At 44.0% G+C, this 20857-nt stretch overlaps 1 protein-coding gene across 4 annotated transcripts; it reads right to left on the reverse strand.

The window, feature by feature from the left end:
- Nucleotides 1-2057: 2057 nt before the first annotated feature.
- LOC131126087 (regulator of G-protein signaling 9-like) lies at nucleotides 2058-20845 on the reverse strand. 4 transcript variants are annotated; one of them, XM_078797525.1, is made up of 19 exons: nucleotides 20332-20844; nucleotides 17863-17959; nucleotides 17245-17295; nucleotides 17054-17160; nucleotides 16938-16989; nucleotides 16811-16869; nucleotides 16673-16749; nucleotides 10441-10522; nucleotides 8539-8601; nucleotides 8306-8335; nucleotides 8171-8232; nucleotides 7864-7977; nucleotides 7682-7797; nucleotides 7521-7608; nucleotides 5010-5148; nucleotides 4868-4950; nucleotides 4670-4793; nucleotides 3600-3997; nucleotides 2058-3534 (listed from the first exon to the last, which is right to left on the reverse strand). In XM_078797525.1, exons 1-19 carry the CDS (start codon nucleotides 20398-20400, stop codon nucleotides 3384-3386), a joined length of 1962 nt encoding a protein of 653 aa, XP_078653651.1. In that variant the 5' UTR covers nucleotides 20401-20844; the 3' UTR covers nucleotides 2058-3383. The 4 variants fall into 4 exon arrangements, 3 of the variants coding, with proteins under 3 accessions (XP_078653651.1, XP_078653656.1, XP_078653654.1); XR_013630066.1 differs by lacking the exon at nucleotides 2058-3534 and having other exon boundaries at nucleotides 3848-3997; nucleotides 4189-4793; nucleotides 20332-20845; XM_078797530.1 differs by lacking the exons at nucleotides 10441-10522; nucleotides 16673-16749; nucleotides 16811-16869; ... (3 more) ...; nucleotides 17863-17959; nucleotides 20332-20844 and having other exon boundaries at nucleotides 8306-8442; nucleotides 8539-9786.
- Nucleotides 20846-20857: the final 12 nt, after the last annotated feature.

The raw sequence follows: 20857 nt of genomic DNA on the forward strand, positions 1-20857 counted from the left end.
GCCAAGATCTCAAAAGATTGGCTTCAGAACCACTTCGTGAATGTCCTGGAGTGGCCCAGCCAGAGTCCAGACTTGAATCCGATCGAACATCTCTGGAGAGATCTGAAAATGGCTGTGCACAGACGTCTCCCATCCAACCTGATGGAGCTTGAGACTTATTGCAAAGAAGAATGGGCAAAACTGCCTAAAGATAGGTGTGCTAAACTTGTGGGATCATATTCAAAAAGACTTGAGGCTGTAATTGCTGCCAAAGGTGGATCAACAAAGTATTAAGCAAAGGCTGTGAATACTTATGTAAATGTGATTTTTTTGTTTTCTATTTTTAATAAATTCAAAACATGTCAAAAAAACATTTTTTCACATTGTCATAATGGAGTATTTTGTGTAGAATTTTGAGGTAAGAGATTAATTTAATACAGTTTGGAATGAGGCTGTAACATGACAAAATGTAGAAAAAGTGAAGCGCTGTGAATACTTTCCGGATGCACTGTATCTAAAAAATATCGCCATTGTACAGATGGATGGATGGATGGATGGACAGGTGGGTGGCAGATGGGTGGATGGATGGGTTGGTGGGAGTGGATGGGTGGGTTGGTGGAGGTATGGGTTGATGGATGGGTGGATGGATGGTTGGATGGATGGACAGGTGGGTGGCAGATGGGTGGATGGATGGGTTGGTGGGAGTGGATGGGTGGGTTGGTGGAGGTATGGGTTGATGGATGGGTGGATGGATGGATGTATGGATGGGTGGGTGGGCGGATGGATGGATGGTTGGATGGATGGAGGGTGTGTGGATGGATGGATAGGTGGGTGGCAGATGGGTGGATGGGTGGGTTAGTGGAGGTATGGGTTGGTGGATGGATGGTTGGATGTATGTATGTATGCATGTACGTATGGATGGATGGATGGATGGATGGATTGATGGATGGGTGGGCGTATGGATGAGTGGGTTTATGGATGGATGGGTGGGTGGGTTGGTGGAGGTATGGGTTGATGGATGGATGGTTGGATGTATGGATGGATGTATGGATGGGTGGGTTTGTGGGTGGGTGGATTGATGGATGGGTGGGTGGCTGGATGAGTGGGTTTGTGGATGGGTGGGTTGGTGGAGGTATGGGTTGATGGATGGATGGTTGCTTGGATGTATGGGTGGGTGGGTGGATGGATTGATGGATGGGTGTGTGAATGGATGGGCTTGTGGATGGGTGGATAGATGAGTGGGTTTGTGGATGGATGGATGGGTTTGTGGATAGGTGGATGGATGCGTTTGTGGATGGGTGGATGGATGGGTTTGTGAATGGGTGGATGGATGGATGGGTTTGTGGATGGGTGGATGGATGGGTTTGTGGATAGGTGGATGGATGGGTTTGTGGATGGGTGGATGGATGCGTTTGTGGATGGGTGGATGGATGGGTTTGTGGATGGGTGGATGGATGGATGGGTTTGTGGATGGGTGGATGGATGGGTTTGTGGATAGGTGGATGGGTTTGTGGATGGAAGGATGGATGGATGGGTTTGTGGATAGGTGGATGGGTTTGTGGATGGAAGGATGGATACATACATACTTTTCTGAGGTCATTTTCACACCTTCAATGACAATAAAAGGCCTAGCAGCTCTCTCCAAAAACGACTCAGCCACCTCCTTGCTGAGATGCCAAACTTGTTGAGATATTGACGTCTAATTCCTTTCCTTTTGCATGCAGCCAACGAGGTAAACACTTTGATCCGATTGATATTGTGACATTTCTTGTGCTTGAATTGATGTAGTATCTTGTTTTGCTAATAAGTATTCCACTTAGTTCACACGGTGGATTTGGAGAACAAACTTCGAATAAACTCATTTGCATCTGTATGCTGGGAAGGAGTTCCAACCTGCGTACTCATGCGGATACAATACACAGGGGATATTTATTCTAATGATACAGGTGGCCCATGAAATCATTGGGGGCCATTTTTCATCAAACAGGGCCATCTGGTGGTCGGTTTTAGTCATCCCAAGCCAATAAGACCATTTCAAATGTCTGCATTGCAATGCTTGGGATTTCAAGGCTGCCTATCTCAGTACAAGACATGTCCAAATGTTTCATGACAAGGAGTACTTTCATCATATTAAGACACAAGTCATTTCTTTATTCAGGCACTTGACACAAGCGGTGGAATGTACCGGTCTGACACAACAACATGTGAAAAAGAAGGTTTCACATCATCTGAGCTACTGTAGAAAGACAACCTTGTCAGATACAAGAGTACAGTATTGGTGTAAACTTGCTGAAGTCTTAACTTAGTCAAGTAGAGTAAGTAAAGAGGCACAAAGCACGAGAAGACAATGATGGATAATCTCTGTGGAGAATAAGAAGAGTTGATATCCTCTTTGGCTTACTTTCAGTTGGATCACCATCCTGAAATATTATCCTTACTTGATGAGTCATTTGGAATATGTGTACTTGTAAGGCAAACATAGAATATACGATGCACAGTATGTATAATAATACTACTAATAATAATATAAGGCTACTCGTCATCAGCTCATACTTACCCTGGGATCACACCAGATCACACCTGTTGCGGCTGCTGGAATCATTCCGCCAGATTGAAATCCCTTTGTCTAACGCTCTGATCAATATAAGTAAACGTCAATATGTGAAATTGATAATAGTCACAGTGACAATTTAGACGATATCAACATTGTCAACACTCAAATAACAAACAAACGTTATTTAGTAATAATAAACGGTTTATACTTATACTATACTTATATTACAGCTGGGATAGGCTCCAGCGTACCCCTGCGACCCTGGTGAGGATAAGCGGCATAGAAAATTGATGGATGGTTTTCTGTTTGCATGTAGTCAAAAGGCACCGACACGGCTATCGTTCACCAGAACTTCCTGTATACAAGGCGAGTTATGAACACCTGTGTGAACATCTGCTCTGGTGGGCGTGGTTTCCGCAGGCGCCTACTGGAATTGGCGTGAGTGGCTTTTTGCAGCAAGCCGTACTGGATCAGGACCGGAGCCGCAACAGATTCAGTGTGATCCCGGCCTGAGTGAGGTTTGCATGTGAACGCTACAAGTCACGACACTAATAAAAGCTTTTAGAAACTCGTTTTTATGGGCCCTCGGCATACTGAAAAAAGGAACTCAGTGTGAATAAGATGTGTTGGTAGGTAATCCATTGATTAGCCTGCAAGACAAAGCTAAGAAGAGGATGTCTAGTTAAGCAGATATTGGCCGACACCTTGTCTGTCCGTGACCTTGGTGGACAAAGTTTTGACACCCATGTGGTGTACATTCATGAAGCAAATATTGCAATATTTGTATTTGACCTCTTTAGTCTCTGAGGTGGAATGTGAGGATGTTCGAAGCCCATCTGGTACCTTCTGATTAGCCGGTCCCATTGGGAGGAGTGAGGCTCTCCCAGGGGCAGATGATCTCCTTGGCTCCTACAGTGGCTCGGTTCTCATCCTCCTCGTCCTCGGATTCGATGGGGTAGATGCGGCACTCGGGGGGAATGTCCACTTTGATCTGGAAAAAGCTAGTGGACAGCGACAGGAATTCAACTTGTGTTTGGGCTCACGTGTTTGGATCTGCACCACTCACTTGCCCATCCTCCTGGGTGGGGCCTGACCCGGCGGGTCCGGGCTGATTGGCTGGATCCGCCCACTCATACCGGCAGTTGTGTGGCATTTGGGCGACAGGCTGGCGAACACGGCGGATGGCCCGCATCCTCGCTTCAGCAGTCGCCGCAGGGACAGCGCCATCCTCGACTTGCACACGTTCACTCCTGCAGCTCCTCCGACCTCGCCATCTTGGTCAGCTTCGCCTGATTCCACTCGCCGCTCAGAGGTGGAGGTGCTATCCAAGGCCACGCTGATGGGGGACGGCCATGCCGGGGGTTGGGCCAGGGTGGAGAGGGAGGACGAAGCGTTGGTTGAGGGAGAATAGGTGATGCCGGAGTAGACGGCCAGGTGGGGGATGGGGGTGGTGAAGCGGCATAGCTGTGAGATCAAGGTCAAGAGGAGCGAGTGTCAGTCCAAAAATGTCAGACAATGTGAAAAAAAATGGCTCTGATAGACTTTTTGGGGGGTGTATTACAATAAAAAACAAACACATGGAAAGTACTGCAAAATATGGAATTTCAATGGTGCCCTCTGCTGGTGTATTTGCAGTAACAATCATGCTTGCTTACGTTTTTCCGTCAAAAGCTGTCGGATGGCTTCTGTGAGTGCTACTCATGAGGACAGCCACGGTGGACATTGGCGAGGACAGGGACACGGAATGACGGCAAGGACAGATGAGGCGCTCGGTGGAGGTTTTATTCATGATGACATGGACAGCAGACAAGTAGAAGACCATGCATGACGTACAGCAAACACAAACATGTTGTGGACGTGAGCGGGTTAGCATTCCTGCTTAGCTCGTAGCATATGAAAACACTTTTGGAAGCATACTGCTGACATGTGAAAAATGCCCCTGGGGGGCATGGCAAAAACTAACTGAGAGCCACAGCTTTTGGGACATGATTGTAATGGAACTCCAAATTCCGACTATTCATGGAATTTATCCCAATGAAAAACAGAGAATGAGCTGCTAACATTTTGCATGCATCATTTCTGGGGTGCAGGGGGCGGGGCTTCCCCCTTCTGCTGCTTGCTGAGTTTACTCATGACCTGTGTGATGTCCATGGGAGCGTTGGCGGCCATCTTAGCCCGCTCCTCAAGCTCCTGCTGGCGGAGGATGATGGGGCTGATGCTGGGCCGGCGGTTCTTGGAGTTGTGCTCCAGCTGGGCATCACTGGGAGAGCAAAGGCGTTGTTAAAGGAAAGACAGGAGAAGAAGGTGAATGATGAAACAGGGTGGACCACCTACGTGAACTTGTGCTCCTCTGGGCAGATGGCCCTCTTCAAGGTGTCCTTAAACACCTGAGATTTCATGTAGCGGCCGTAAGAATCCTGTAATGCAAAGTTTTTAGGAATCGTTCCACACAGAGATTCTTCTGGTGCTTACTGACTTTCTTCATCAGCATGTAGATGTGGGTCTGGGCGGCATCCAGGACATATCGGTGTGGATACTTCAGGCCGTTCACAGTGATTTCCATCGTCTTCCCGTCGATGTTGATCCAGCGAGGGGCGCCACGGGCCAGGAAGGTCCTAGGATAAGGACAGCAAGAATAGCCTGCAGTTAGTACAAAATGTTGCAGCACGACTCCTCACCAGGATGCGTAAATTCCAGCATATTTCTCCAGTACTAGCCACTGGTTCCCAGTCCAGTTAAGGTTCTGTTACCTGCCTACAAAATATGACATGGGTTGGCACCTTCCTATCTGGTTGACCTAGTTGTACCCTATCCTCCGTCTAGAAACCTACGCTCACAACACGTCAGTCTTTTGACAATCCCGAGAGCCAGAAAGAGGCTCTAGAGCAGGGGTCTCAAACTCAATCTACCTGGCGGCCACTGGAGCTAGGGTCTGGGCCAGGCTGGGCCGCATCAGGTTTTCAAAAAAAACCAAAACATATTTATTAAAAACAGAAAAATGAATAAACTTTGCTTTGCTTCGGATTTTCTACAATAAAAGCTCTGATAAAACATTCCACTGTTCTCAAATATCCTAATTCTTATTTTTCTACACAAAATAAGAAATAAATAAAATAAATAAACAAATCAAGAATAAAGAAAATCAATCAATCAGTAATAAATAAATATAATAATAACGGCAAATAATAAAAACCACATATAGTTGGTGGTTAGACAAATTATTTTTTTTCAGATTAAAATTAACAAAGCATTATTAGAGCCCTGTAGACATGACAAAACACGACTATAGTCACATTTATACTATTTTTATTTACATATTGCGCAACTGTAGGGTCTTGAGACACATGGAGACACAACTCGCAAACTAGAGAGAGAGATAGCGACCTAAATGGTAGCCTCCAAGTTATTTCCTTTAAACTTAAAAAGCCAAAAACTTACCACTTCCACACGGATAGGGAGGATAACTATTAACAGTTATTTAACCTTTAACATGAACATTAATCAAACGTAATATTTTTTTCTGGGTACATGATACCATACAGCATCCATATCAAACATTAAACTTTCATATCAAGGCGGGGGCCTCAAACTAGTGTCCTGTGGGCCACATTTGGCCCACGGGCCGCGTGTTTGAGACCCCTGCTCTAGAGCCTATTGGGTTTCCAACACTGTGGAATGCCCTCCCCCCTGCTACCTCATGGAAATGTTTAAGTCCTGACTCCCAATGACCATCCCAAGACCCCTATGTGACCAACTCTCCTGGTGTTACTACATCTATGAACTGGACTATTATGCTATTTGAATGCACTCTGCATATACTTCTATTGTGTCATATGTTGCCCAGTCCACATCCATTGTAGCCTGCTCATCCTGGAAGGGGGATGGCCCCCATCCGCGGTCACTTGTCTTTTTTTTCTTTTTGTGTCCTGTCCAGCCATTGGGGCAGATACGTAGTATTATTGATCAAAAATGTCCTTACATGCTAAACAGATTTTCTCTGCCAGGGAAAAGTGTAAGCTACACCTTGCGTGTTCTATAAATTACATAATTAGAATTACGTAATTTTACATAATAATTACATGGTAATAATTATGTAATTCTGAATTCATTGCATTTAACCGCAGATAAAAATAAGATTTTATTTATAACAAGTAGGGGAAATCTCTTTGTGGTAAACGATTCAATGTGCAACTATATGATAATTACATTTAAATTAAATTAAACAATAAAATTTTATGTAAAAGGATATCAATTTGGGAACTATGGGCCATTATTTTAAAAAATACAGTCAGCGAGCATATTTTATATTATTTTTTTCTTTATTATTAGCATATTAGCTCTTATATTCGCCACAAACGTTCAGCAAATACAAAATGTGAGCGAGTGAGACCTCTCACACTAACATGTTTTTGTGTATTTGTGTCAGCTCAAAATAAGAATAGTTAATTTATGATACTGGTTTTAAATTCTAAATGTTTGTGAGTAAAAAAGCCTATTTGGGAACATTAAGTAGGATTATTATTAAAGATTTGCCTTAATGCACCTTTCCTTTATGAAATGTACAAATGAAAACACCTAAAATATAGGGCATAATAGTCATAAAACATTTCATCCAAATTGGAAACTTTGTTGTATCTTTAATGGTTGCTGATCCCTGAACTCAACTTATGAATGATATTTTACCAACATAAGACATATAGTATATATAGCCCTAAACATAACCACCACTTACACTATGTACTATGTCCATTTAAGACGCTTGGTTATCCAAATAATTCAACCAATTGCTCCTTTATTACTTAGTCAAATGTTTGATTTTCTATTCTCAATTTATTATTTCTCTTTCAGTATTGATAGCATTATCAGCCAATAGCATTATAAATACATTGTAAAAGGATAATTAAGCCATGTGATCAGTATCGGTAGTGGCTGGTCGGAGCATTCCTAGTAATATTGCGATGTAATGCAATTCAGTGCAAGTAGTTACTTGTAGATCTGCTCGGCTTTCTCCTTCATGGTAGTGGCTGCACCCCACTTTAAGTCTTCACAACCTTCCCAGAAGGCCAAGTTCTCGCCTGTAAAACAGTCTGTGATGAATAGAAGCGCCCAACAACGACTCTTCCTCTATCGTCACGCTCATCATCGTACCGCTGAACTCTTTCTTCAGGAAGCGCCTGAAGTCGTCACGGCCTCGCGGGTCCGAGAGGAGCTCGCCAAAGCTGAAGGTCCAGCGCTCCACGCGCATCTTTGTTGGCGTGTCCACACTGAGGCAAATAAGATGAAATAGTAAAGCAACATGAGTTCTGCTGTCATGTTCTGCGTTGTCCTACTTGGGCATGTTCAGGGTCCAGTAGGTGACATCGTCGGTTAACCAGGGGTTGCTTGGCAGACATCTGAACAGGAAGGGGTCGTGGTTGTTGTAGGTGGCGCAGTATTTCACCAACCTACAAACACAACAATGTCACAATACCCTCAAAATGAAAGCAGGGCAATAAAGGCTCAATCTTGCTGAAGGAACCCAACTTCCAACACACTGACTCCTGGTGGCCTGGAGTGGGAATGATGCCAGGAATCTGCTCAGATAAAAGTGCTTCCAGGCTGATTGCAGCACAAAGCAAGCGATTTAAGACAACTTACGCTCCGATGGACACGGATGACTTGACTCTGGGCCTCATGATGGACTGCTGGGTGAAGATCATCTGCAGGAGGAAAAGAAGCGGCTGAGAAAAAGATGACACGCGGCTAAAATAAGGCTACAAACTAAATTGGCACCATTCTCTCGTAGAAGTCGGGCGTTTTGGCCTTCGAGGAGGATAGACGCAGACAGGATAAGAGGCCAGACACACACTGAGGAATTGATACTGACATAGTATATATCACATGGCTTTACGCTACAGAAAAAGAAAGGCCTGCAAGAGGGAGAAGAGGAAAAGAAGCTTTTAGTATTTTAGCCGCTACATAGAGAGCGGAAAGATGGAATTGAGTCCAGGTCACTCACCCTTTACCTCGTCTGCGTTAGGATCTATCCGTCTATCAAGTCCATAGTCCATGGCGCTCACGCTGCCCGGCTGCACACACATATAGTATACCCACTGCTGAAATATTACACACAATATACACTCAGCCACGACTGAAATACTAACTTAGCTTTTACCACCTTCACTAGTTTGGCAGTGTTGATCAATTGGCGGCCTGTGGGCCAAACCTGGTCCTCGAATTACATCACACCCACCTATGTCTTCTGTTCAACCAGTTTTGTCATACACAGGATCTTTGACACACTTTGTAGGGATGAGTACCCATTACAGATCATTTTTGGTGGATACAAGTATGCGTTGTGTTTTGGGCGGCGGTCGAGGCAGGTGCCTGGGCGATCAGGTCTTCGGCGGCCAAATCTGGTTCTTGGGACATGGAATATAACTTGTCTGGTGGGGAAAGAGCCTGAACTTGTGCGAGAGGTTCAGACAGTCCAACCAGATACAGTCGGACTCACCTCGACCCACAGTTTGGGTTCTGGAACCAAACTCCTCGAGAGGGGCTGGACCTTGTTCTACTCTGGAGTTGCTGCAGGGGAGAGGCGGAGAACTGGTGTGGGCTTATTAATAGCCCCCTGGCTTGCTGCCTCTGTTGTCATCCCCGGTGAACAAGAGGGTCCCTTTCCCTAATGCCTTTGGGTTGGTAAAAGAGTCCAGACTGTCGTTCGTGCATACGCACCAAACGGCAGCTCAGAGTACCCTTCTCGCACCCCAGCTAGTGACTCCGTCGTTCTACTGGGAGACTTCAACGCCCATGTGGGCAATGACAGTGTGACCTGGAGGGGCGTGATTGGGAGGAATGGCCTCCCCGATCGTAACCCATGTGGTGTGATGTTATTGGACCTCTGTGCGAACCACAGTTTACTAACTAACACTATGTTCAAAATAGGGATTTCCATAAGTGCACTTGGCACCAGGACACCCTAGACCGCAGGTCTATGATCGACTTTGTAGTCGTATCGGTGCTAGTCGTGGCGGCAGGCCCCGGACCTGATGGTGGACACCAGAGGTCAGGCCCACCATCAAGCTGAAGAAGGAATTCTATCTAGCATGGATGGCTTTTGGGACATTTGACGCAGCTGACAGGTACTGTCAGGCCAAGCAGCATGCGGCTTTGGTCGAGGGTCGGGGCAAAGAATGTGGGGCCATGGAGCACGACTTTCGGCCGGCTTCAAAGAGGTTCTGGCAAGCCGTCCAGCACCTCAGAAAATGAAAGCAGTACCCGGTCCACACTGTTTACAGTGGGCACTGTCACAGCCCGGATAATTAAAGCACGTACAATTTTTTAAACCACTATAGCTCCACTCCATCTAAACACACACACAATGGACAGGCGGGAGCGCCAAGAGATATGACGGCAGAGAAAATAAAGCCGAGCGATTTGTGAGGTGTGATTTTTTTAGAGTAGGCATTTTTGTGATGCTTTTGAACGCATATTGTTTTGAGAAGCCAAGCTACTTAACTGTCCCCAGCAACTAGCTGGAACTACTTTCCTCAGCACCAAAATCCCACCAGAACTCAGCTTAGAACACCAAGTGGGGAGTGAGTCGCCGCTGACGGACTTCACAGAAAGTCCGTCACAGAAAATGCCAAGCGGAGATTCCAACCCAGGTCTTCCCCATCTCTTGACTGTGTGGCCATCATACTAATCACCGTGCGGCACATTCTCCTACGTAGCTGTGAAATATTCATCAGCCGTGCCCTTTCCCTCTCTCCTTCTGCACACGTCATGGGTAGAGATAATGAGATACCCTGGGAAGAATTTCTGTTCTATCTTTCTCTCCTGTCTGTTAGCGACTCCATGACACCCTCCTTCATTCAGCCTATGTGTGTGTGTGTGTGTGTGTGTGTGTGTGTGTGTGTGCGTCCCACCGGAGGTCTGTGAACCACCCAGTAGGCCCTCTCCTGGCAGTCAAACACCACACGGTCCGGTTTCTTCCTCTCCTTTGCAGCCCTAATGACAAAGACACACACACACACACCACGGTGACACCTTCCCCTCCTTTTCGTGTTCAACGTTGCTTTGAATAATTCATAAATGACTCATTCACACTCTTGTCAAGCTGTTGCACACAATTACATTTTTAATTGATGAACTATGTTTCTTTGGAAATGTTGGCAGGAACTACAAAAATGCTCACTCCATTCATCTCAAATGTCTTTCTTCGTAATAAAGCCATAAATTGTTTTTAGGATTGTACGTCGCTAGCAGCAGTTGATTGAAGTCAGCATTGAGGGGACCTATCGTGCTTTTTCCACTTTTCTGACCTATCATGCTTTTTCCACTTTTCTGACCTATAAATGTAGCTAGAACAGGGGTGGGCAAACTTTTTGACTCGCATTGATATGACAAAATTTATGGGGGGGGGGGCAGACTATATATTTTACACGTAACAGTCCACCTGGTATTATTGTATCTGTAAAATTGTCATGCAATCTGCTATTATTATTTATTATTTTATATTTATATTTAAATATTTGAAAAATAATAAAATATTATAATAATTACAATAAAATTAAAATAATAATTATTATATTATTATTGTGTAAAATATGCAAATATAACAATAATATTATATATAATTAATATAATAATTAGCATTAATGTAATAATTACAATAATCATAATAGTTCTAATAATAATTATAATAATCTAATAATCTAATAATCATAATAATTAATATTATTATTATTATTATGTGCTTGTGTCCCTTTTTTCAGGAGCACTTTGTAAACAACAGACCATGTCAAAAAGCGAAATTGATAAAACCATCAAAAGGTTGGCTCAGGCCATGATGCCAGGTTGTATGTTGAGTTTAAATGAAATACTTTGGAAAGATTGGGCGGGCCGTATTCAAACACTTGGCGGGCCGGATGTGGCCCCCGGGCCGTAGTTTGCCCACCCCTGAGCTAGAATGTTGGATTCTGGTGTTAAACCATGCCAAAGTTTCAGATAATGAGATTTGCACTTTTGGAAGTGAGCCCCGAAAGAAGTTTGGGATGGCTCAAAAAAAAAAGTTGTGGTAAAACTTCCCTTTGTGATGTCACAGAGGGGCGGACTTTATTATATGGGCGTGGCTTTAAGCAGATAAGCGCTCTGCCTTCCCCCACGCAGGTAGATGAAAACACCAGGACAAGCCAGCAGCAGATGGTTATACAAATATGAAACATGTAAAGTCAGCAATAAAATGCTTCATCATTCCATTCATTCCATTCTCCTCCGCTTAGCCAGGTTGTGGGGGTAGCAGTCTCAGTAAGGAAGCCCAGACTTCCCAGTCCCCGGCCACCTCCTCCAGCTCCACCGGGAGGACACCAAGGCATTCCCAGGCCAGCGGTGAGACATAATCCCTCCAGCGTGTCCAAGGTCTACCCCGGAGCCTTCTCCCGGCTGGGCATTCACGGAACACCTCACCAGGGAGGCGTCCAGGAGCCATCCGGACTAGATGCCCGAGCCAAAAAGCTCCCTTTTTATTTTCTTGTGGTGTTCCCTAAGTTACAAAGTTCACAATGCAGTCCAAAAGGACAGGAAAATGGCAGTTGCAATGTGATGTGATCAAGCTTAAACAAGCAAAACAAAAAACAATTGGTGGACTTTGTCGTGCCTCTGTGTGCCACTGTGGTCAGATGTTTTCTGTTTGCTCTTCACAATCTTGAGTGTCTTGTTCCATTCACACTCAGCAGAAGGCCAGCAGGATACAGGGCACATACATATATACAAAGATAATACTTAAATGTGTTCACAGTCAAATATATGATTACTTCAATGAACATTAACCTATCAGGCATATGCTGATAAATCCCTTTCAAAGTCAATCATAAAAAGGGATGCCAACCCCTACATGTGTGCTGTGTCACGTAGTATTGTACTGTATTGAGCCCACATTGTCCTGTATTGCCATGACAATCAATGTCTGAAAAAGCTCAATGGCTTCAACATGACAGCTTGACAGGCGACACTAAACCATTTACATTTCTTTTAAGTCAATCAAGACTTTTGGATTTCTTTTTTTTCCCAACATATCTGACAAGCCAGCAACTACAACTTTCTCAACAAGTCTTCTTGTGAAAATATCAACAAGAACTGTATGCACTACAAAAAGGATTTTTGCCTTAGATATCAAATAATGATTTAATGAAACGCTCCTAGTGGAATCCAGTGGGAAGATGTCCACATTTACCTCCAAAGGAAAGGCTGATACATACAACCTAAATGATACTGTGTCTTTGCAAAGACAGACCTGTCAGAGGCAAATGTGAGAACATAGCAGCAGACAGCTCCCTCAGCTTCATCCCAGGCTTCACCACAGGCTTGGGACCCACCTGATCCACATCTGCATCTACACCATCATGCTTCATTACTGTTCCTGTATCCATCATCACCCATGAGATTTCCTGACCGTTTGGAAATCGGGGATTAAAATGTTTCCCCTCACTCCTGACATGGCAAGATTCTATTCTCAAAAAACAAACTTCTCAGCCCATTCCATCAGCCAAAGCTCACCCAGCTCAGCCTCCACCATCAGTGCCCCCTGCTGCTATTCCCAACAGCGTCAATGCTGGACACTTATTGAGGACACTATGGGCTACTGCTTTGCTAAACCTAATGTATAGAATACAAGCGGCCTGCTAACCACGGTGAGCCAATTCAGAAGCATAACAGATATACTCCCTTAGAAAGCCCTACTCCAACAGTCTACTGGCTCCCGCAAATTACTTATAGGTGACTCCATCACCCATAACATTAATCTTAAGAACCCAGCCACCGTAATGTGCATTCCTGGGGCCACAGCACCCGACATTGGAGCTAGCCTTAGGGAGCTGACTCGCTACAGGTGTAAACACCAACATAACGCAAACAACACTAGCTTCTCTGACATTAGGATGAGGCAATCAGATTACAAAAAGGAACATAGCAAGTAATCTTGCCAGAAAGATGTGTCGGTATCGAGTAGTTGTCTCTGGTCCCTTGCCTTCAGGGCAATGATGAGAGGTTTAGTAGATTATTCTCGCTAAACTGGTGGCTGGCTGGCTTCTGTAACGAACAGAGATTTCAGTTTGTAGATAACTGACCTTCCTTCTGGAGGAACCCCAAACTGTTTAGTAGCGACGGCTTTCATCCTAATGGGGAAGCCGCTCTTACCCTTTCGAAAAATATAGATTACTGTTTGAGTCCTACATGACATCCTGCACTAGAACACGTCGGGGGACAGGTGATTAGCGAGCCTGTTAGAACGGGTGTGGAGTCTGTAAGGTTATGGCTAACTGGCGCTATGCCGGACTTGAACAATACACATAGCCCTTTGTGTGGAATAATGCAACATATTATGCTTACAGATTCAGCCAACTTTTACGAAAATTGGTCTTATGAATATTAGATCACTCTGTGAGGCTGTGCTCATTAACGATCTCATCTGTGAGGCTGTGCTCATTAATGATCTCATAAGAGATCATAATCTCAACATAATCAGTCTTTGCAAGACCTGGTTGAAACCAAATGATTTTATATCCCTTAATGAGGCATCTCCACCTAATTTTCTGAGTTCTTAGGTTTCACGTCCTAATAGGAAAGGCGGGGGTGTTGCCCTCATCCATGAATCTGCTCTTAACCACAGTACATGTCATGTACATGCCAATTGTCATGTACTGTCAATTGGCAATGTCAATTCTCCTGATGAGTCCCTTAGTGTGGTTTTACAGAAAATAATTGATACTTTTGGCTTTGTTCAATTAATTCATGAGTCAACACACATCAATAGAAATACCCTGGATCTGGTCTTAATTTGGGGCATTACGACCCCCAACATAACATTCTTTCCTTATACAACCACCACCTTTGACCATTGGTTTATAACATTTGAAATATTGACCCAGTGCCACCGCTCGGACCGGAATCAGTGCTTGAGCAGTTGTAATATTAGTTCTTCAACTGCTACCGCGTTTGCTGAGCTACGGGACCCAGACCTTCCAGGAACGTAACAATACATCAATATTTTATATTACCATTTACAAACCATCACAGATTTCTCTTATTGACCATTTTACTGAATGACTTTCACTTGTGTCTACTGATTTTGACTGTTTCATTACAGGGCTCTTGAATGTGCACGTGAATGTAGCTAATGCTAAAGAAAGTGTAACTCAGCATGTGACTGAAATTACCCATGGAAAGGCCGCACTCTTCAAATGATCATTACTAAGGGTGTTAATGGGTGCTATGTCAAATGTCAATGTTGTGTTATTTTTCTGAGATTATTAACAACTGTAGTAACAACTCTTGTGTGTCTCTTGTCTCTTGCGACAGTTAACAGATGACCAAACCTGTGAAGAAGAGCAGAGAAGAAGAGCAGTCTTGACACAGGTCCTTCCTTGGACACAGTCGACCATGTGATCTTGTTACAGAGCTTAGAAAACTGGCTGGGAATCTCTGGTACTGCTCTGAAACGGTTCATATACTATCTAGAGGACAGGAAGTACTTTGGTGGAAATGGTAACGGTGTCTCAGAGCAAATGGCTATGACCTGTAGGGTTCCCCAGGGGTCAATGCCGGGACCCCAATTGCTCAGTCTGTACATGCTTTCTTTAGGCCAGCTAATGCACAGCCTCAATGTGTCCTACCGCATTGCAGACCACATTCATATCTACCCGTCACTGACGGCAGGTGAACATGGCTCTGCACGTTTACTTTACACAAAACAACTTTCTCCAGCTAAACTTAGACAAAAGTGAAAATATTGTCTTTGGCCCACAGAAACAAAGCGAAAGTGTTATCAGTCACCTTAAGACTCTTTCTCTAAAACCTCATCATCAGGTGAGAAATCTAGCAGGCAATAACATATAATAACATAACGATAACAATAACATCATCAGATTCAAAACTCGATTCCGATACCAATGATCCGGGATTCAAATTGGCTGATGCCAATGACATGGATTAATTGTACATTTTCCGATGTATTGATGCTAAGTGCTACAGGCCATATGATATGAAAAAAGGAAGCATAATTTAGACATATTTAGACAAATTACAGTATGGAACGTACAATACAGTATATTGATGGTGAGACGCCTTCTTTAAGGAGACTTTGGATGCGAGATGGAGTACACTGGTACTCTAGCAGGACTTCTAGGTGAGTGAGCGAGCACTCTTTCACTGCTGACAAAGGCTGCTATCTCATCCTATGAATTCTATTCTTTTTGGGGTTATTAGCTTAGCCTTCTGACACACACAATGCCTGAGTGTTGTCCATTGTGTTAGAGTGTTAGCTGCCATTTGACAAAACTCACCATACTTTGTCAGTTGTTCTTCCAAATGGCATATTCAATGAAAGCTTATTAACTTGCCACCCCACCACATACTTTACACGGCATGCGTTGGAAGTTAAGTTCCATACGACCAACACGTTTGATTTCGTTTTGGTACGCCTGCACAGTGGAGGAAAGTGGGAGGAGCATGAGGCCCTACGCCACACTGCAGGCATGAATTGCTGCATGCTGCAATAGTGCTAGCCACAGGTGGTCAGCTTTTGTGATTGGCATTGAAAATCACCTGATTTTTCTTGGAATTCGGCTCATACTCATCGGTAGCCTATTGATCAGGGTATCTATCCGTCGTGCTTGGTAAATAAAGCCATTGAAATGTTGCCCAATAAAAGGGAAATAGTAGCCAGCTGTAATAGTGATGACCGCAACCTGCACAATCAAGTGAATCGATTATTAATTTCTATTTCACAAACATATTTATACTATTTCCATTATTTGATTCTCTTCATTTTCATATCTCCAACTAAAAAGGAAATGACTGAACAATTAATTTGCCATGTATTGGTATTAGTCCAAAACATGCATCAGATTCAATTCAGGTTTGTGTCAAAGAGAAGAAAAATCCTTTCACACAGAGAAAGGCCAACATTTATTATTGAATAATGACTGACTTGCCAAGGGCCCTTAGAATTGTCCAGCAACAGCCCCCATCATAGACACACCATGTGATGGAGGATGTTGGTAATTAGAATATGACTGCATTCATTTGTCTTGGTGAGGAATCTTTCAGAATTACTGGGATTTGTTTTTTTCGACTTCCTGCACGCCCACCGACAGCACCTACCTGTACTGCTCTTTAGCCTGCATCACTATGAAGTCCCACTTGTGATTCATCCACTTGTGAAGGCGGCTGTACTGTTCCTGAGGACAACAACACAACATGAATAAAGGTTGGCTTTGAAGTCCGTGGGGCGCTTCTGACCTGCTCGTGCATCTCCAAGATTCCCTTCTTGCGTATGTTCCTCTTGGCCAGGTAGATTGCTGCAGTCACAGGGAGGAATATGTTAGAGGGACAGAAAAGCGCTTCAACGTGAGCTCACCACACTCACCATAATCAGTGTCCTCCACGGGCCACTGCTGGACAGGCCAGAAATATGGCGTCTGCAAACACCAGCTCACAATTCAAATCTTAAAAGTGTCAAGTTGTTGCACGTACTCGTGTTACCTGGAAGCGGTACAGCGACGCATCTGACTTGAGGACCAAGCGTTTATGGTCCTGTAGAGGGTAGACGTAGCCCAGTGCCACCAACATGGAGCCCAGAGTCCTAGCCTCTGACCACAACCACGGGGGGTGCTATTCTGACTGTTTTTTTTATTTCACATATGATTCCTTTCAAAATGTTACCCTCAACTCACCTTGCGTGTCTATTTGGAATCTCTCACTCAGCCATGCCATGATGTCTTCCCCTGAAGAGGACATGTTGATGATGAAGACAGATAGTGCTCGTCTTTAGTACGCTATGACCAAAAGGAAATGTTCTACTTCTAAGAGACATCAATGTTAAACAAAGCTTTGGACAGATACTGCTTTATCATAATTGGTCAACTTCCCCGTCTATTGGCTATGAAATGAATATGCAGACTAAATGCCATCCTGAGTCTAGCTTTAGATAAAGTCTATTCCAATGAAATGGATGGAAAGGGAAGGATGTAGAATAAAATAAATGTAGGAAGGGGTACATTACAGTCAAATGTTTGGGAACCACTGGACTAAAGCATCTGTCCCTCATGTTGATGGTAATACCAGACGCCCTGCTGCTGCATGTCAAATCCTGCAGCTAACACGCGGCTAGCTAGAAGTAGGAGTGCATGTCCTTGCGCCTCAGTTGATATCTTCACCCTCACTTCCCCCATGAATCCAGCAGGTTGTCATGGAGATGGAATCTTGAGATCCTCATCCATTATCCCCTGATTGTACACTCAAGCGGCTGCTCAACAACACTGACGGCCTCATCAGTGCTTGCGTGTGCTCACCAGTGATGGCGTGCGGTATGGTGGTGATGACCAGTCGCTGCAGCTGTGACTTCACTCCCGATTTTGGATCCTGCATCTCCAGCAGCACCTTTTCCGCCTGCAGAAGGAGGCATGAGGGAAGAGGTGGGAGGTGGTCACCATGACAACAGATGTGAGGAAGCTGGGGGACAACACACTTGTGAATGGCGTTTGTTTCCAAATCATAAGCTGCTTTGGCGCATCAAGAAGATGGTATTGATGTGTCATCACCTTCGGAGAAAACATGCACAGAGTTGCATCCTCATGCATGGACTATTCCATGTGACTACCTCCTCATGCATGGACTATTCCATCTTACTATCTCCTCATGCATGGACTATTCCATGTGATTACCTCCTCATGCATGGACTATTCCACATGAATACTTCCTCATGCTTGGACTATTCTATGTGACTACCTCCTCATGCATGGACTATTCCATCTTACTATCTCCTCATGCATGGACTATTCCATGTGACTACCTCCTCATGCATGGACTATTCCATCTTACTATCTCCTCATGCATGGACTATTCCATGTTACTACCTCCTCATGCATGGACTATTCCACATGAATACTTCCTCATGCTTGGACTATTCTATGTGACTACCTCCTCATGCATGGACTATTCCATCTTACTATCTCCTCATGCATGGACTATTCCATGTGACTACCTCCTCATGCATGGACTATTCCACATGAATACTTCCTCATGCTTGGACTATTCCATGTGACTACCTCCTCATGCATGGACTATTCCATCTTACTATCTCCTCATGCATGGACTATTCCATGTGACTACCTCCTCATGCTTGGACTATTCCATGTGACTACCTCCTCATGCATGGACTATTCCATCTTACTATCTCCTCATGCATGGACTATTCCATGTGACTACATCCTCATGCATGGACTATTCCATCTTACTATCTCCTCATGCATGGACTATTCCATGTGACTACGTCCTCATGCATGGACTATTCCACATGACTACTTCCTCATGCTTGGACTATTCCATGTGACTACCTCCTCGTGCGTGGACTATTCCATGTGACTACCTCCTCATGCATGGACTATTCCATGTGAGTGCCTCCTAATGCATGGACTATTCCATCTTACTACCTCCTCATAGATGGACTATTCCATGTGACTACTTCCTCATGCATGGACTATTCCATGTGACTACCTCCTCGTGCATGGACTATTCCACATGACTACTTCCTCATGCTTGGACTATTCCATCTTACTACCTCCTTGTGCGTGGACTATTCCATGTGACTACCTCCTCATGCATGGACTATTCTATGTGAGTGCCTCCTAATGCATGGACTATTCCATCTTACTACCTCATCATAGATGGACTATTCCATGTGACTACCTCCTCATGCATGGACTATTCTATGTGACTACCTCCTTGTGCATGGACTATTCCATCTTACGACATCCTCATGCATGGACTATTCCATGTGACTACCTCCTCATGCATGGACTATTCCATGTGACTACCTCCTCATGCATGGACTATTCCATGTGACTACCTCCTCATGCATGGACTATTCCATGTGACTACCTCCTCATGCATGGACTATTCCATGTGACTACCTCCTCATGCATGGACTATTCCATCTTACCATCTAATATGAGCAAAGACAGAACAGCGTTCAGAGCTGTAATTATGTAATAAGAACTGGCCTGTCTCTTTTGTACCGTTATGCTAATCCAATTGCTATATCACCATAATTTTACTAAACTGAATACATCATCAACCCTGCCCTGAAAAGAGCAATGTTAGACTTCAGTCAATAGGACGTGTCAATAAATGGTACCCCTATTACCTTCTGAGGGATGTGATGATCAGCTCCCGTACGCTGGATTAACTTCTTTCTGGGATTGGATGCACTGATACTGATCCTGGCCTAATGCCTATTAAACTCAATGACCTTATTAATAGCCAGAGGTCATATGCTCCGAACCATAACATGTTATTATGTTATTATATATCATATACAGCCATGGTAAAATGCTTAGAGCACTTCTTCTGTTTCATGTTCATTTGAATGCCTGGTACAACTAAAGGTACACTTGTTTGGACAAATACAACGATGACAACAAAAATAGCTCATAGGAGTTATTCATGTATAGGAATATAAGTGATTTTGGTAATGACCAAGAAAATCTTGTAAGTTGCCAGATATCATCTCTTAAATGGAAATCTAATGAGCTCTTTATGTTACCATCATATCTGTCCAAACAAATACCATTAGCTGAACCAGACATTAACGTGTACAAATAAAATGAAGAAACAAGGTGCTCTAATGATATTTGCATGCCTGTATTGTATGTCAATATGGTGTTACTTGACACAATAACACTCTTCCCCATCCACGAGGCTGACCGAATGTGTTGCCATGGAGCCACGCAGGCTGCTGTGATGTGATTAGAATAACCTACCTTTTTCAGACAGGCCATCCGTGGTCGATACCTCTGCCCGTGATCCCGGAGAGTGTTTCTAATTGTCATGATGCCCGATAATAATTTCCACTTTGGCTCACACACTCAATGCAACTGGGAGGTGCGTGTGTGTGTGTATGAGTGTGTGACGGGTAGAGATGCTGCCGCTGGAGGGGATGTGCATGATCAATACCGATGGAGCCTTCACGTACTTCAAAAAACGTGGGAATATTGAGTATTATATACATTTCTTTTACTTATCGTTTTTATGTCGACATATTGTTGCATGTCAATCGGTAATTCTAGAAGATTTTGTATATCTGTGAATGCAATCTCTAACCTGCTAGTGATGGACCGATGATTCCACAATACAGTATGGCTCCACAATTCTCACAATCACCCACTAGAGGGCGACGTTCCATTGTCGTTTCGGTGCAATAGTTCTAGGTTTTGTTTTGTAATAGTGATTATTCGACGTCCATTCTAGCATGGATTCGTTACTGCATGAAATGTTGCTGAGGTGGCA

The sequence above is a fragment of the Doryrhamphus excisus genome, linkage group LG2 (assembly GCF_037039965.1).
Source record: "Doryrhamphus excisus strain RoL-2023G ecotype Guam linkage group LG2, RoL_Dexc_Guam_v1.1, whole genome shotgun sequence".
In the NCBI taxonomy this organism is placed as follows: domain Eukaryota; kingdom Metazoa; phylum Chordata; class Actinopteri; order Syngnathiformes; family Syngnathidae; genus Doryrhamphus; species Doryrhamphus excisus.

What these genes read in the sequence shown, in the direction of transcription:
- LOC131126087 (XM_078797525.1), bottom strand. Translation starts at nt 20,400, where the DNA reads ATGACAATTAGAAACACTCTCCGGGATCACGGGCAGAGGTATCGACCA. An exon ending in GGGTGGTTCACAGACCTCCG is followed by an intron (nt 8,602 to 10,440) that starts GTGGGACGCACA and finishes ATGTGTGTGCAG; the next exon opens with CCGGGCAGCGTGAGCGCCAT. An exon ending in TCATCCGTGTCCATCGGAGC is followed by an intron (nt 7,978 to 8,170) that starts GTAAGTTGTCTT and finishes TTGTGTTTGTAG; the next exon opens with GTTGGTGAAATACTGCGCCA.